Source organism: Fulmarus glacialis, unplaced genomic scaffold (genome assembly GCF_000690835.1).
Source record: "Fulmarus glacialis isolate BGI_N327 unplaced genomic scaffold, ASM69083v1 scaffold34067, whole genome shotgun sequence".
Taxonomy (NCBI): domain Eukaryota; kingdom Metazoa; phylum Chordata; class Aves; order Procellariiformes; family Procellariidae; genus Fulmarus; species Fulmarus glacialis.
In genome coordinates, this window is record NW_009224382.1 from 162 (window position 1) to 16084 (window position 15923).

The 15923-nt window shown below is 38.4% G+C and overlaps 1 protein-coding gene across 1 annotated transcript; it reads left to right on the top strand.

The window, feature by feature from the left end:
- Nucleotides 1-2327: 2327 nt before the first annotated feature.
- On the top strand, nucleotides 2328-15417 carry EED (embryonic ectoderm development; the record flags this gene model as incomplete). The annotated part of the gene is made up of 10 exons (XM_009582134.1): nucleotides 2328-2480; nucleotides 7832-7924; nucleotides 8826-8891; nucleotides 9630-9755; nucleotides 9874-9955; nucleotides 11536-11627; nucleotides 12576-12709; nucleotides 13855-13960; nucleotides 14732-14890; nucleotides 15323-15417. Coding segments are annotated over 10 exons (1089 nt in total), but the record flags the coding sequence as incomplete, so codon positions are not given.
- Between the last annotated feature and the right edge of the window lie 506 nt (nucleotides 15418-15923).

Genomic DNA, 15923 nt, shown 5'->3' on the forward strand with positions numbered 1-15923 from the left:
ACCTTTTTTGCAGTTTTGTGTCGTGTGTCTTCACTGTCACATTACGGAATAACATGCAGCATAAATTTATGCGTGCAGCCCTTTGGTGAGCGAGGAATAGGGGATACTGCTCGTAAGCTTCTGTCAGCAGAAGAAGGCAGCAGGGGATGAGGACTGTAGTCTCTAAGTTAGGCTAAAGTCCAGTGTTCAGAACAAAGGCGATGTGATTGATACAGAATAGCTTTATACCAGAAAGATAAACTTAATCTAAGGTATTTAGCAGTCATTTTATGTAGTTACTGGAGTCGGGGGTGTTATTTGGGTGTTGACTTTATGCAGTGTGGGTTTTTTTCTGGTTAGAGCACTTATCCAGAAAGTGAGGGATCTGGACCGCATCCCCTGCAACCTGTGGAAGTGCTGCTTGTGAGGCGACAGGCAGGTTCGAGGTGCTCCGCACCACTGCTGTTGAATTTTTTTACTGCTCAACAGCATTTGTAAATCCAAGTAATTCGGTGACAAAGGCATTCAGGTTTGCTTTGGTGTCCGTTGTAGGCTATCGGTGACCACAGATGTGGGCTGTCTGGTTATTGAAAATGTGACTTGTCTCAGTGGTGAAAGGACTCAGTTTTCAAGAGTTCGTTACTGGACTCCACTACTCCTGAAATATGGGGATTCTGTTTAAAAGTTGGCATAATAGTGTTGATTTGGAGAAAGGGTATATTTTGTTCCACAGGTATCCTGGGTGCAAGTTTGTTGGTTATGTTGTAGTGGCAGGTACTCAGTGTAGCTGCATCATACCAGTACCGGGTGTTCTTATATTGACAATATCTGACTAGTCCAGAGAAAACATCAATCTTGTGAAATATTACAACTCTGGCTAGCCAGACTCTGGCTAGCCAGTGTGCTTGCTTGGGAGGCAAGAATTTGGCAAGCTCTGAAATCTCTTTAGGGTAAAGGAGAAGAAACTGGAAAACATAAAAATTGCTAAGCTCGGTTGTGCTTATTTGGGGAGGGTTGGCTCTTTTAGGGGTGCAATGTGGAGGGAATGACTCCAGGTTTGGGCAGTTCACTTACAGGCTTGTGTGTTGTCTTTCCTCTTTTTTTCTCCTCTTGATATCCTGATTTTCAGAGTTGTTGGGCAACCAAAGACCAGTACACCTCTACCAGCTTTTGAAGATACAGATATGAAACTGGGACAAAGAATAAATGTTTGATGGGAACTGGTGTATTAATGTTTATAGTTGACCTTATTCCCTATTCCTAGTGGAGTTCCTGGTGCAGCTTTATGTTACACTTAATCTCTTCCAGTGACAGGCTGCTATCTGCCTCTGTCTCCCTTAGTTCAGATCTAGAAATCACATGGTCTTGAGATGAGTTGTTCTCCCCCACTACTCTGATGGAAAGTGAACAGACCTTGCCAGAAAAAAAGTAAAAAATGTTGATTTTTAACAAGTTGAACTTACTGATATGGAAGTACAGGGTTGCCGGTTATGATGCAGGTGAAGTTGAAGTGTGCTGTGATGGGTGATGCAGAGAATAGAAATGTCCTTTTGAGTAGTGTCCTGCAGTCAGACTGCGTATGAAATTGTAGTTTCTGTTAATTGCCCAAAGCTGATCTAAAACTGGTCAGCGACTGGGTGGGTTGCTTTGTGCACCCTTTTTTTCAGTTCTCCTCGTCTTTACCTTAGCTCTGGCTGCTGACAGTTGGAGGGCCGGTTGGATTAGTTAGCTGATCAGACAGCAAGCTAATTTTATTTTTGGTTTTGGGTTGTTTTTTTTTTTAACTTAGCTTTTAGTTGAAGCAAGTATCTGTAGAAAAGCGCAGGAGGGAGAGGTGGGGCTTCCTCTTCTAGTGGCCGTGCTGACTTATTGTAGAACTGTGCTGTGCTGAGGGCTGCGGAGGGCGTACAGAAGTCTCTCAGAACAGTTAGATTCTTGGTATGGCTAAGCATAATGTTTTTACACAAACAACTTCTTCCTTCAGTACTTCAGAAGTACTCATTTCATCTACGTCAAAGTTGTTTTCTAGGGAAAGCAACCACTTTATCTTTAGACATTTTCTTAAGAGCAGCTACCAGTATTCTGAAGAAACTTCACTAGATCACAGTTCACGTCTCTCCCTCTTGGATTAGTCCTCATGTGACTCAATTTCTGTTTCTAGGGAGGAAAGCTATTATGTTAGTAATAGATTTAAATATGTGAATCTAAATAACACCAAGTCCTAGGAGATCTTCTGTTCTTGTGGAGGAGAAGAAAAAGTGAAAAGGCCAAGTGCCGCAAAATTAGCTGAATTTATACAGCAGTTAATGATATCTTTATTACATTCTATATAATTTGAATGTTTTCAGGATGATGCCGTTAGTATTGAAAGCGGTACTAACACCGAACGCCCTGATACACCAACAAACACTCCTAATGCGCCGGGAAGAAAAAGCTGGGGAAAAGGAAAATGGAAGTCAAAGAAGTGCAAATATTCCTTCAAATGTGTAAATAGCCTAAAGGTAGGTATGTGTAAGCTTCAACATGGGAATGCTGGACATCGCTTTCTGGCAGTGATGTTAATGTTGACAGTGAGACCGTGTCAAGGTAGATATTTTTAAATATCTGTATACAATTATGTTGCATGCTCATTTGAAGAAAGTACCTTTCTTATTTGGAATAGCTGAAGTTTTGAAGAAAAAGGATACTGAGAAATAGGAAACAGTAGGTAGGTAGCAATTAACCCAATTTTTATAAGGTTTGCAAAGTTATGTGAGATATGTTATCATTATGTATTTCATTGAAGCTGTAGTTGCTTGAGGTAAAGATAAGAAACTGGATAAACAAATTCAAATAAAACAAAACCTGTGACAACTCGATGCAAAGCACAGAACCTGTACAGATTTTTCTACCTGTTGAAATGTATTTAGAAAAAACAAAAAAACAACCCAGCAATCTTGCAGTAGCTTTTTCCTCACGCTTATCAGATATTTTCTGTCTTCTGGCAATTGTCATAAATGCTATATAGTGCAATTTGGTTAATTTATCGTGAGCATTGTGACTATGTGTTCACACCTGATTTAGGTCATATTTATCTTCCCACATAATACCTGATCGTGTTAAGGGTGTGGATTCATGGTCTTTACTCCCTGTTCTTGTGTTTTAGGGTATTATTGTTTTCTTCTGCACTGGTGACAGACTGTGGTGAACCAAATGATTTTTCTCTTTCATTCTTTTACACTGTCAGGATGTTGTTCTTTCATTCCCCAGCCTTGTGTGGGATATTTATGTGGCAAAAGCTGTAAATGTGCCATCTGATTTGATTTTTGTAAGATTTCTAAATAAAGGAAAGATTGTGCCTGGAACAAGATGGGAGTTTTGTTAAACTTTATATTTAGCTAACAAGAGGATGTGTGCAGCTCCATATAGCTGATATTTTCTGCAGAATTGCTTTAAGGGGTTTTTGTCATTCCCCCACACTGAACGTTGAGCTGTGCTGTTGTAGCTTGTTTCTGAATCTTGGCTTCAGACTGCCTCACTGAAATGCTGGGGTAGCTGAGCGGGAGGGGATGAGAGGTTTGGAGTATGGAAACCTCATAAAGGAGCTTTGCCACTGGAGAAATTGTGATATGAAGTTATACTGACGAAAGTATCTGGGGAAAAAAGTTGATCTGAATGTGTTTTTTGAAATATAAAAAATATCTACAGTCCTTTCAGGGTGTAGAAGGAAGGGAAGCTCTTTCATTTTCGTCTAGGTAGGCAGCTGTTCCTGTGATTTGCATGAATCGCCCCCGCAGGTAGTGCTTTTTGTGGCTTCAAGTCAGGCTTCAAACACAGGCGCAGGCCTTTCGGCACCTAAACATTTAACAAATTCTGAGTTTTGCTAAGCATATTTGTTTGCTATCTGCAGACCAAATGTTCTAAAGTAGTTAGTACTTTTAAAGTGTCTTTCAGGAAAACAGAACAATCCCTCACCCCAGCTTCAACCCAGGCCCGACTATAGGGTGATCCTATGAAGTTAAGCAATCCCTGACTTCTGTGTGTTTGTATCAGGGGACAGATTCTTGTGCAAGTGGAATCAAGCTGTGAGGGAGTAAATGTAGCGTTTCAGCTAAGTGGGATATTTTTACTATCTTCCCCCCCCCCCCATTTCTCTGAACTGAAATTAATGCTAATAATAATAAATGTGCATGTTAATACGAAGACTAGGTAGCAGCCAAATTTGGTAACTCCTTTTTACTTCATGTTTGAGGAAGCCTCTCTTTTCTTTTTCCTTTCCTCCATACTAATTTTGCAGATACTGTGGAGATAAACTCTAACAATTGAATGTTGTATATGGGTTCAGAAAGACACTTGTGACTCTTTGGGTATCACATCGTCTATCCCACAGTTTATATGTCTTTGAACTATGCTGTAAGGTGCATGTACTCAAATTAATGAAGAGTCAACATGATTTAAAGACATGGAAATTAATTTTAATATTCTTTAGGGATGTATAAATTATGTGGTTTTCCACTTTCCTACTCTTGTTTTTCCCTCTAATTTTGCTTTTTACTTTTTTTACTTGGGAAAACAAAAAAATTTGGCCATTACCGTCTGCTTTGAATGTTAAATGGTTATGATTCAGCCTGAAAAACGCAGTGCTTGCTAAATATGCTTCTTAAACACTACTGTGGAAGTTATTTTGGGTGATATTTAAGCATCAGGAAAACAAAAATATAACTTGGAAAATGACAGGAAATAAAACACTGCCTTTTTTTTTTTCCTTTTTGCAGTACTAAGTTACTATAAGGTGTACTGAAAAATCTTTACCCTCTGTGGGCTGAATGGAAATGTAGTTTATAAATGAGTATATACAGCTAACAGATGCACATCCTCACATACATGTATAAATGTTTTGCTTATTATTTGCCCTACCCTTGCTCTAGCTTAGGGTGTGGCTCAGTGGTTGTTAGCAGTCCAGTGTTTTCTCTCAGCTTCTACTCGCTGTCCCCTGAGCTGGGAATCAGTAACCAGCCACATGCGAGATTCTACCTTGTGGATCTGTAAAGGGGAGGTTACTAAAACCACTGTCAATAATGGATTGCTTCCACTTCTGGGAACTAGAAATGCATGTGTGGTCAGTTGGTTCCTCGCTAGCAGTGTGGGTGACAGCTTATTAAAATGCGTTCATGTAGTTGCAGGTGATTATTTTTTGTGTTGGCATAGTATTTACTTCACTGCCTTCAGTCTAAAAACAGGTCTAGTCTTACTGTCTGACTGAACCTGAGTTGGCGTTGAGCGAGTAAGGGCAGAACTAACCATTGATTATTTATTTATTTGCTTTTGTAACAATTGTAGGTCTGTTTTCTCCCCTGCTTCTTTCTCTGGTGCATGAAGAACCTGAGTACTTTGGGGTTTGTGCCCTTTGTTCATACCAGGGTCAAGATGGCATTTCACAGTTCTACTTTTGGACCAGCATCTGGGTCACTCTTCTGTCTGTACAAACCAGTGGTCAGATTTGTGTGACACACTTGGCATCTCAGGATAACTGTAATGTGCAGCAACTAAAAGTGTAATGTTTTTAAAAACCTGCTTCATTGTTTAGCACTTGGGACAAAAATTAGAGCACAGAGGTATTATCAAAATAGCTATGTGCTGTCTCTGACGAGTGAGGATGATGGTACTTTAAATGAGGTGAGCATAACTTCTTCAGATACCCTAGTGACTTCCTGCAAGAGCCTCTGCCTGACTCCTCCATCCATTAAACACCAGAAAAACTGCGATATGTACGGTCAGGCTCTTGGAGGTTGTAGCACTCGATGCGAGGAATGTAGTGCGGATGATGTAAGTAGTCTAAAGACGTTTGTCTTGCGAAGTAATTTTTCCAGGGAAATAGGTTGTCTTTGAAAAAGCTTACTAAACACTTTAAGTATGTACTCAAATACAGAAATATAGAAACAGTATAGCCCTCTGTTGAATCTCTCTACTTACTATGTATCACCCTAATCTGGATCCTACCTAGAAAATCACAAACTTATCACAGCTTATGCTGGAAAAATATCCTATCTTGAGAGGGAAAACATCTTCCTCTTCACTTTAGCCATTTTACTAAATTTATCAGAAATAGTGCACATGACAGAGAACAGGGTTATTCCAGAAAAACAAGCACAAAGCCTGCTAATGTATCTCTGTAATAAAGCAGTAAGAATCTGTGCATTTTACCTGTGTTATCTTCATGCAGAATGTCAAAAGCCCTCAGTATTCACCAGGATGAACTCTTTCACACAGAAATTCAAAACCAACTAAGTATTTTAAATTATAATTTTTTAATTTTTTTTTTGTTTACATTTTTTTAAAATACCCTGTATTTGATCTCTCAGCCATTCTCTTCAAGGAAGACTTAAATACACTCAAAAAACAAGCTTAGAAAGTAAATTTCATAACTTTATTGGACACTAAAAATCATGGCCTTGTGTATGCAATTTTATGGCATACAGTTTTCCTCATTCTTCTTCTCTAATTAAACTATAATGCTTTACAGAATGCTGAATACCTGCTTTTTCCTTCTGTCGTGGGGTCACTAATAACCTTGCTACTTTTCCCTTTGCTAATATCCCATATCCCTCATCACATAAAGCCACTAGTCTGTTCTTTCATGTTATGACGGGTAATACTTCAAGTTAAACTTTGAACAATTCTTTTTAATCTGTATTCAGCTTTGAAATTTGTCACCTCTCTAAGAATTGCAGGAGGGCCTTCATCTCTGAAAGATTTTCTCCCTTCTCTTTCTAGCTCTTCTAGCTATGTCTGTAAATAACAGATATTGCCTTTCTCAGTAAATAATGCTATTTCAGATTCTTCCAGACTTCCTTACTTTTCTTTTTCTGAGTAGCGTTGGACTCCCCACCCATACCCCCTCCTCAAATTTACTGTTTGGTTCTTGGATAGGCCGGAGCTGCCAGGACTAATAACTTCTCGTGTTGTCTCTGAAGCACTGCCATTTGAAGGCTGCTTAACAGCCATCATGAGACACTTCCTTCCTGCCTGCACTGTCCCAGACAGTCCCCTGTGGGGAGGCACTTTAATGAACATTATTCTTACTGAAAACATCCTGTCAGGACAGGCCAAAATACTGTTATCAATTATTAGCAAGCACCACCATATTCATCACAATTCATAAACATATCTGCTTCTTTTTTTTCTCTATTAAACTGAGGTAAGCTGTATAAAAATAATACTTGGCATTTCTCTGGTAACTGTTTGTGAAGGCAATCTGAAAACACTTTGTAGACATGAGCTTTGCAGCAGCATCGTGACATGCTGGAGTGAGTTCGTCATGTCTCTGGTAGAGTTGCAAGACCTAACTGTGCTGTAATAGTTAAATGTGGCCCCTCTCCACCCTTATACCAGTACAATTCTTCTCTCTCCTAATAATTCTTCTCTGTGAAGTTGTAAATCGTTGTGTGGAAGTAGTTGTAACAGTATAAAATGCATATAGATGTGGCCTTAGATGCAGAGGTTGCCTTGTTGAAAATTGCAAAAATAGTAGAGCTATAAATACAAGTCAGGAGTTCTGCCAGCTTCTGGCCATAACTGTGAGACAACATTTCTTCCCCTTCACTTTTTAAAAGCTTGAGGGTTGGGGGGGAAGGAAGAGGGGGTGGGGTGGAATATTCCTTTAAGCTCCCTTAAGACAGCCAAGTTAGAATGTGATGTTACAAAACTGTTCTTTTTAACTGTTCACTGTCTGAAATTATACTGGATGTGAACCCAGTAGTTTGAGGAGGAAAACATATCAATTAAACTACTTACCACCACAGCTGAATTTCACAGAAATAATATGCCCATGGGTTTTATTTTTTTTGTCTCTAATCTTACTTTACATCTACAGGAGGACCATGGTCAGCCTTTGTTTGGAGTCCAGTTTAACTGGCACAGTAAAGAAGGTGATCCTCTTGTTTTTGCCACTGTAGGCAGCAACAGAGTGAGTAATCTGTTTTTAACCATAAGCTCTTCCGTGTGGTTCTGCTTGCATTCTTTTCTTCAACCAATCCCTTTACCTGTGTTTAGTATGGACACAGGATACTTCATACAGAAAGCTTTATTTCTGAGGTATGTAGCATCTGTTGTCTGGGAGAGCTGCGTCCTCTGGATTGTTCTATGAAGTCATGTGTTAGCTATTTGGGAATTAGCCTATATAGTAAAGAAAAAAAATCCTTCAGTAAACATGGGATAAGGAAGAGAGGTGCATAAATGTATCTTCACACTAAAATTACTCTTCATAGATGCTATTGTTTCCAAAAGGTCATATGCTCTAAAATGGGATGAGAAGTGTCTGCAATGATGCCAGGCAGCTCAGTAGCTAAATTAATGGCCTGTGTGGAGTGAATTTATAGGCTTTTTCTGAACAAGGATCTATGTCATTTCAGTCTTGAAAATAACTCCTGAAGTGCATTCTATGCAAGTGTTGTGAATAAACAAGAAGCCTTTCATTTCCAGGTTTGTTCCACCTGGCAGTTACCAAAAGTGCTAAACTAAGATTAAACAAGGTATCAGTGGCTCATTAAAAGACCAAGTCACGTTAGAGATGGCTGCAGTAACTAATTCCAAATAGAGTTTAATCTTACTAAGACAATTCAAATAATAGATTTTAGTATCTGGGAAGGACTGCTGACAAGTCCTGGAGTGGTGCTTTACTGAGACTGCTGTGAGCATTCTTTTATCAAACCATTTCCAGCTGTTGGAAACAAACAGACGATGGATGAGATCTAAACCATAAAGGCACACTACCTCTCCCATCAGGAAGTCAATACACAGGTGCATGTGATTTCCTTTTGAAATATCACAAGTAAGCAGGAATCTCTCCCACTTTTTTTTTCCTCCAGGTTACTTTATATGAATGTCATTCCCAAGGAGAAATCCGTCTGTTGCAGTCGTATGTGGATGCTGATGTATCCTTTTCAGTTAAAAAGCCACTTATTTGCTTTCTCTTTATCAAAAATGAAGAGGCTTTGTAGGAAAAAGCATACAAAGGTTTTGTCTGTGATTTAATACTTTGCTCATGCAGCACATTCCTTTTGTCAGGTCCAAGTCTTACCTCTTTCCCACATCCTAGAGTCCCTCCTATTGAAAAAATACTAAAAACGCAGACTCATGAAACATGCTGTATTAAAATATTTGAAAACTGATTCTCCATCAGTTTAATCTTCCCAACACTAATATTTGTGTAATGTTTCACATTTGCTACTTTATAGTGGTCTCAGCTTCCCTGTGAATTGGAACTGTGTTTAAAGCCTAAGAATTATGTTTCATGCTCTGAAGCAGTAATAACTTGTGTTGATCGTTTGCAGTACACAAATCAGTAACTTGTGAACTCAGTCTCGATTCATCCTCATTTTATTCCCAATCTTCGGATGTTTTGGAGAAAGAGGTTGAAAAGCGATGCCAAGAAAGAGAAGGTGTTCCTTGCGTGTTATGGAACAGAAGTGAGGAAACTGGCATCTATAGAGAAGGAGATGTTGCTTATATTTGCAGATGTATAATCAAATATGTATCTTTTTCTTACTGGGTCCAGCAGAGACTCCTGGGCACTTTCGTGAAATAGCAACAAGTTTACTTTAAAAAAATCACATTGTTAAAAAAAAAAAATCTCCTGTTTCTTCTGTGTTCCTTAATGTAAGATGATGTAGGCAGATGAAAATTTCTATACCTGTGCGTGGACATATGATAGCAATACAAGCCATCCTCTTCTGGCTGTGGCAGGGTCCAGGGGTATTATTAGGATAATTAATCCTATTACAATGCAGTGCATAAAGGTGAGTGCTCAGAACTTCGAGATACAGTTTGCGTTTCAGTAAGGCATGAAACTTATGTCTTCTAAATACATGTAAACATGAGGGGAAATGATAACTTGGTCTCTGAATTCTATCCCAGCACTACGTGGGCCATGGAAATGCAATCAATGAACTGAAATTCCATCCAAGAGATCCAAATCTCCTTTTATCTGTAAGCAAAGGTGAGGAAAAAACCCTCTTTTGTTTTTGTATAAATCAGGATACTTTGGATTGGATTTTGGTCTTGAAAATGGCCAAAACCTCTATGAATTTTTTATGAATGGCACTGAACAAGTTTACCTTAAAAGTTGAGAGCAAATCTTGCTCTTTCATGGCTATATATCTTGTACATATTAAATCCATGGCCTACAATAAACATAACTCCACCTATGGTGCAAAGGGATTGCGAACAGTACTGCTTTTTAGCAAAGAAGAAACATGAGCACTGGGGTTGCTCTTTCCTTTCTAACAGTTGAGTTAAATTTTTTCCAGTTGTTGAATCATGTTGCCATCTAGTGGGGATGTCTTAAAGTCTTAAACGCAGATAGCATTTACCACCATGTTCATGGGGAAAACTTCGATTCTCTGTTGCTCAGGAGCAGCTCTGACTTCAATTGGACTTTGTGGAAAAAGCACATTAGTGAAGGGAGAAGTGAGTTTTTGGTACGGTGTTTTATGTCCGGAATGTCTTAACTGTCACAACTTCCTAATCCTGACTGTTTTGTTAAGTAAGGGAATACTTGATCTGCTGCAAGAGCAAGCCTTCAGGAATGCTAGAGTTGGAAACGTTCACATAAGGGGACTTTTGACTTTAGCATATTTGGTATTACTGATGAAGCTACACAAGAATAGGAGTTGGGAACCTCTGATTCTTGCAACTGTTGAGTTTGTGCTGTGGGTCTGTAATGCTGAATTTCTTGAGTTCTGTATATTTTTTAGGTTCTCTTTTTAATAACATTTTGACATCAGCCGTAGTACTACAAGTTTTAATGTGCAATCTCTGGACCAGGTACTATCTCTGAGAGGGCATGAGGCAGGAGAATATTGGAGTCTCAGAACTGCTTGGCTGAGAGATGAGTAGAAAAAGAGGAAAATATTTGGGACTGTGTGGCCTTCCATTTGATGTTGCTGTAATTCAGTGCAGTGTACTTGTGGAATCCAAAAGGGAAATACAGTAGAGGTTCCCATTTCCAAATGGGAAATACAGTTCTTCATTAGAAATTGTTAAAACTTTCTTTAAACAAGTGGATTAGTCCGATTGACTTTGGAGTATATATTGTTTATAGAAACAGTTTCTCCCATCACTACAGTCTGTGGTTCATAAAGAATAACATTTTAAAGATTAAAAAATCGGAAAATCAAAACTTCTCTGAATGCTGATGTAAGCGTGGCTGAAAGGAATTCTAGCATTTTTTTGATATATACAATTATTTTTGAGATAACACTGAATAGAAGCATACTTGTCCAAGATCAGACTCTTCTCTGCTTTTCGAATGATCTGAAGATCCAAGTATATTTTTGTTAGAAGCTGTCCCTGGTGGGGGGGTGGGCACACTTTCTCAGTTACAGAATTACTCTAACAATAGCTTAGTTGTAATGGCAATTTTAGTTAATGCAGTTCCGTTGTTTCTTACAAGTGAAGAAGAATTAAGTGCCTTTTTGATGTTTACATGAACACCTGTTATTGAAAGTAGTTAAGCTGAAATATATTATTCATATGTACATATAAAAAGCAGCATGTAATTTTATTTGTTCTTTATAGATCATGCATTGAGACTGTGGAACATCCAGACAGACACGCTGGTTGCAATATTTGGAGGAGTAGAAGGGCACAGGGATGAGGTGTTAAGTGCAGTAAGTGGAAGACTGTGGGGCAGTGATTTAGATTTACGAAGGGTAGTAAGCCTACAATATGCAACTTTTTATCCTCTTGTGCACTGTTTTATATTATACCTACTTAAAAAAAAAAACGAAGTGCATAAATACTGTTTTAAGGGGATAGACAAGTTTAAATCTCAGGCGGTTTGACTGATCTGGCCACCTCTCAATATACAGGACAGGTGTTCACTTTCTGTGTCTTTCAGTAGCTAGTTTTCTCACAGTGCAACCTAGAAATAAACAAAATAGAGCTCAGTGGGGCTAGAAAGAGTAAAAAGTTTTCATGATGGTCCCACTTTTGAAGTTCTTGAGGTCTTACCAAGCCAAAGCAGCAAGAACAAATAAGCCTTGAGAGACATGGTAGTGAAGGAAAGAAGTTATTCCAGGTGAGTTATGCTGCTTTTCAGTGGCTGTGAACAGACACTGGTACCCAGCAAATATCAACTAGAATAGTTGACTTTTAATACTCTGCTCTTAAGAACTGTTTCCATTCCTGTTGTGTGACCTGAAAGGTGAGGGGTGCATCTATATGAAACCTGACACTGTGTTATTCTCTTGTGGTTCTAAATAGACATCACCCATGTTGTAGCCCTGGAATTCTGCCAAAGTTGCTCCATAAGATGAAACCTAGGGAATTTACAGAGGGGGGAGCACTAGCAGTAGATTCATTGTCTGTCAGTGCTGTTGAATATACCTCTCTTGGGGGAGAGAGAGAGAGAGAGAGAGAGTAAATATAATTATTAAGATACTGTGCTGCTTTGCAGTGAGCAGGATTAAGTTATTAGTGTTTTTCTATTTGAAATACACAGTTTTATTGCATTCTCTAAGCCAAAAATGCTGTTTTGATGGAAATGGTGGAATAAAATCTGAGTTGATATAATGCAGCTTAGGCTGGCGGTCCTCAAAATTATTTCATATACATAGGATTATGATCTTCTTGGTGAAAAAATTATGTCCTGTGGGATGGATCACTCTCTAAAACTCTGGAGAATTAATTCCAAGAGAATGATAAATGCCATCAAAGAGTCTTATGAGTACAACCCAAATAAAACCAACAGGTACGTAGTCTTCATCGTCTTGGCTGTCTTTGCAAAATAGGAATGTTGTCATCAATGGCCCAGGTTAATTCCTATCCAACTTGGGAGTTCTTGGGGATAGTGAGTGACCCGGGGATTGTGCTGGATACTGAACCACTCTAGAAGATGTGTCTTATTGATGTTTGCTTCAGCAGAATTTTATTGAAGTCAGATTTAAAGTCCTGACACTCTTATTTTTAAATATCTTAATTATTTCTTATCTGCTTGACTAGAAAATGTCTGGAATTATCATCTCTATCATTCTTAATTAAAGCTTGTATTTCACTGTGTTTCAAGATGTCAGTGGCTTTTCTTTCTCTCACCTCAAAATTTCTCAGAAGTAATCCAATCCTTGTAATTAAATATAGCAAATAGTTTTACATTGGGTAGTTATTACTAGTTACTGTATCTGTTATCTGACTTTGGGGCGGGGACAATGCTGTTTATGTAGTAGTAACCTTAACTTTCATCATTCTCTGATCTGACCTCAGATATGAGTAACTTGTCAAGTAAACATAGCAATTAGATACATGATAGATAAATCCTCCTTTATGAAGTTCATCAACTTTTTAATCTTAACTTCCAGTTAAACCATTGAGGGAATTGAAGAGTCTAAAACACACTGAACATGTTCAGCAATGAGACTAGCTGTGAAAATACTCTCGCTTTTTTTGGTAATGTTACCAAATATTAAATGATGCTTTTTTAGCGTGCTTTTTTTAAAATTATGGGTTTTTTCTAGTGTGCTTTTCTATTTAACAATTTAGATGTTGCAGAAGCAGCATCAGGAAAACTGAGCTTTAATTAGTTCTTGAAGTATTTGGCAATGGAAGCTGTATTCAGCATCTGAAGGAGTGGTTTTGTTTAGCACTGTCTCTGCATAGTCTTGTACAGTGGGAAACATTATTAGGAATGAGGATGGAAACAGGGTCTGTTCCCATTATTTAAAAAAAAAAAAACAACCAAACAACAAAACAACATACAAAATCGACTTTGTTACAAACTGTTAAAACAACCAAAAATACAGGCTTGTCCTTTTAACATTGAGATATCTTAAAACTGGCCATTAAAAATTAGACTTGTGCTTCTGTGTTTCTCTGAACCTCACTTGGCAATTTTCTCCATAGGCCTTTTATTTCCCAGAAAATTCACTTTCCTGACTTTTCTACGAGAGACATACATAGGAACTATGTTGACTGTGTACGATGGTTGGGAGATCTAATTCTTTCCAAGGTAAAGTGGCAGCTTTTTCAGCTATATTACTTACATTTGCTTGTTTTGAGGATCTTAGACAGTAGAAGTTTTACTAGAATTTGTGTTGTAGGTTAACTTAATATGCTAGGTCAAATGATTTTATGCAGTGTATTGTGAATTTTGTTAGCTGTCAGGATGTGTGGATAAGCAGCTTGTAGTTAAAAAGTAAAATTATTACTACAGCTGTACCTCTGCTAACAGTACAGGGATACCAACTAACCAGATTGGTAGAGAATACAGAAAGAGAATATATAGATACTGATGAGGGGTCCTGCCGCTAAAGGGAGAAATGAGGGTTCCCATAATGGACTAACTTGAATTTGTGTTTATGTCCACCAGTAACATTTACTTGCAGGTATTAAACTAGGTGGCCTTACTGCCTCTTTGCCAGAAATCGTTGCATGCCTGGTCCTGTTGGTCGAAGGGGTTGGGTTAACAATCCTCAAGTCTGGGTTAATTTAAACTGCTCGTGAAAGCGTGTTTGAGCGCATCTGAAGTGGGCGAGGGAGGGCTCCTGCAGTCCTGTTACCTGGCAAAGCTGTGAGGGCAGCAGGCTCCCAGCGATGGGCAGTGACATATTGTTGGTGATGTGGCTGTGATCTAAGGACAGAGGTGAGATTTTCAGTTTTATGGTTATTTTTAATGTAGTTGGGGAAGCTGTGAGATGAAATGTTTGGTTATAATTATAGTTAGACTGAATGTGCAGTATAAATTGTAAATATAGGTGATTTTTTCACTGTTTCCCCCCAGTCTTGTGAAAATGCCATTGTGTGCTGGAAACCTGGCAAAATGGAAGATGATATAGATAAAATCAAGCCCAGTGAGTCAAATGTGACCATACTTGGGAGATTTGATTACAGCCAGTGTGATATATGGTACATGAGGTTTTCAATGGATTTCTGGCAAAAGGTATGTGTGAGCTTTGACTGCTGTATTTGGAAGTGCGTAGCTTTTCATTGATTCCATGTTTATGGACGTGGGAGGTCTTGGTTCATGTGATGCGGTGTTTGAGAAGTGGAATGATTTACTGCAAGGGGCTTTATATGAAACTGGATTTTTCATTCTGGGTTCTGCCTGATGGAAAAAGTTCCACCAAAGATATATTTATTGTACACTAAAGATGTGTTTACTGATGTCCACCTCTGCAGATGGGGGAGGAAGATAATAAAGTTGGAGAAAGGAGGCAAATCTTACAGCATTTCTAGCCCCTCCAAAAAACTAAGTCATTCATGTTCAAACATTCACACACAATTTATCAGCTATAGAGCCTTTATAAAATTCTGACTTCCATTCTCTGAGATCGCATTTTAAAACTACTATATCCTCTGCTTTCCTTTAAAGATGCTTGCTCTGGGCAATCAGGTTGGCAAACTTTATGTTTGGGATTTAGAAATAGAGGATCCTCATAAAGCCAAGTGAGTACTTTTTTTAATTTTATTTTTGTTAAGACAGGGAGTTGGGGTACTTTCCTTTTTCCTTTACTGATAACTATAGAAATTCTTTAACAGTAGTAGTCACTTTCACTTCCCATTTTAACTACTAGGTAAGTAAACATCCTGAGCCCCTGAAGGTTAACATTTATTACTTTTTACTGATTTATTTTTTATATTACAGTAGTGCCAAGAGGTGCCCATCAGATTGCGCTGGGCACAATATGTAGATATAGTAAAAGACAATTTGTTCCTCAAAGAGCTTACAAACTAATTAGGTGGAAAATTTACAGAGCAATTAAGAGAAGATGTGCTAGGTAGGTGTAGCACATGACAAGGGAGAAATAGGTGAAAGGACTAGAGTAATGAGAGTATAAAGGTCAGCTATAAGCATAATGTGGAAAAAACAGTATGGCTTTCCAGTTCCTCACCTGTGTGGCCAGGAACTTTTACAGCATGTCTTTTATATATATATAAAAACATACAAATACATAAATAAATACATAGAAATA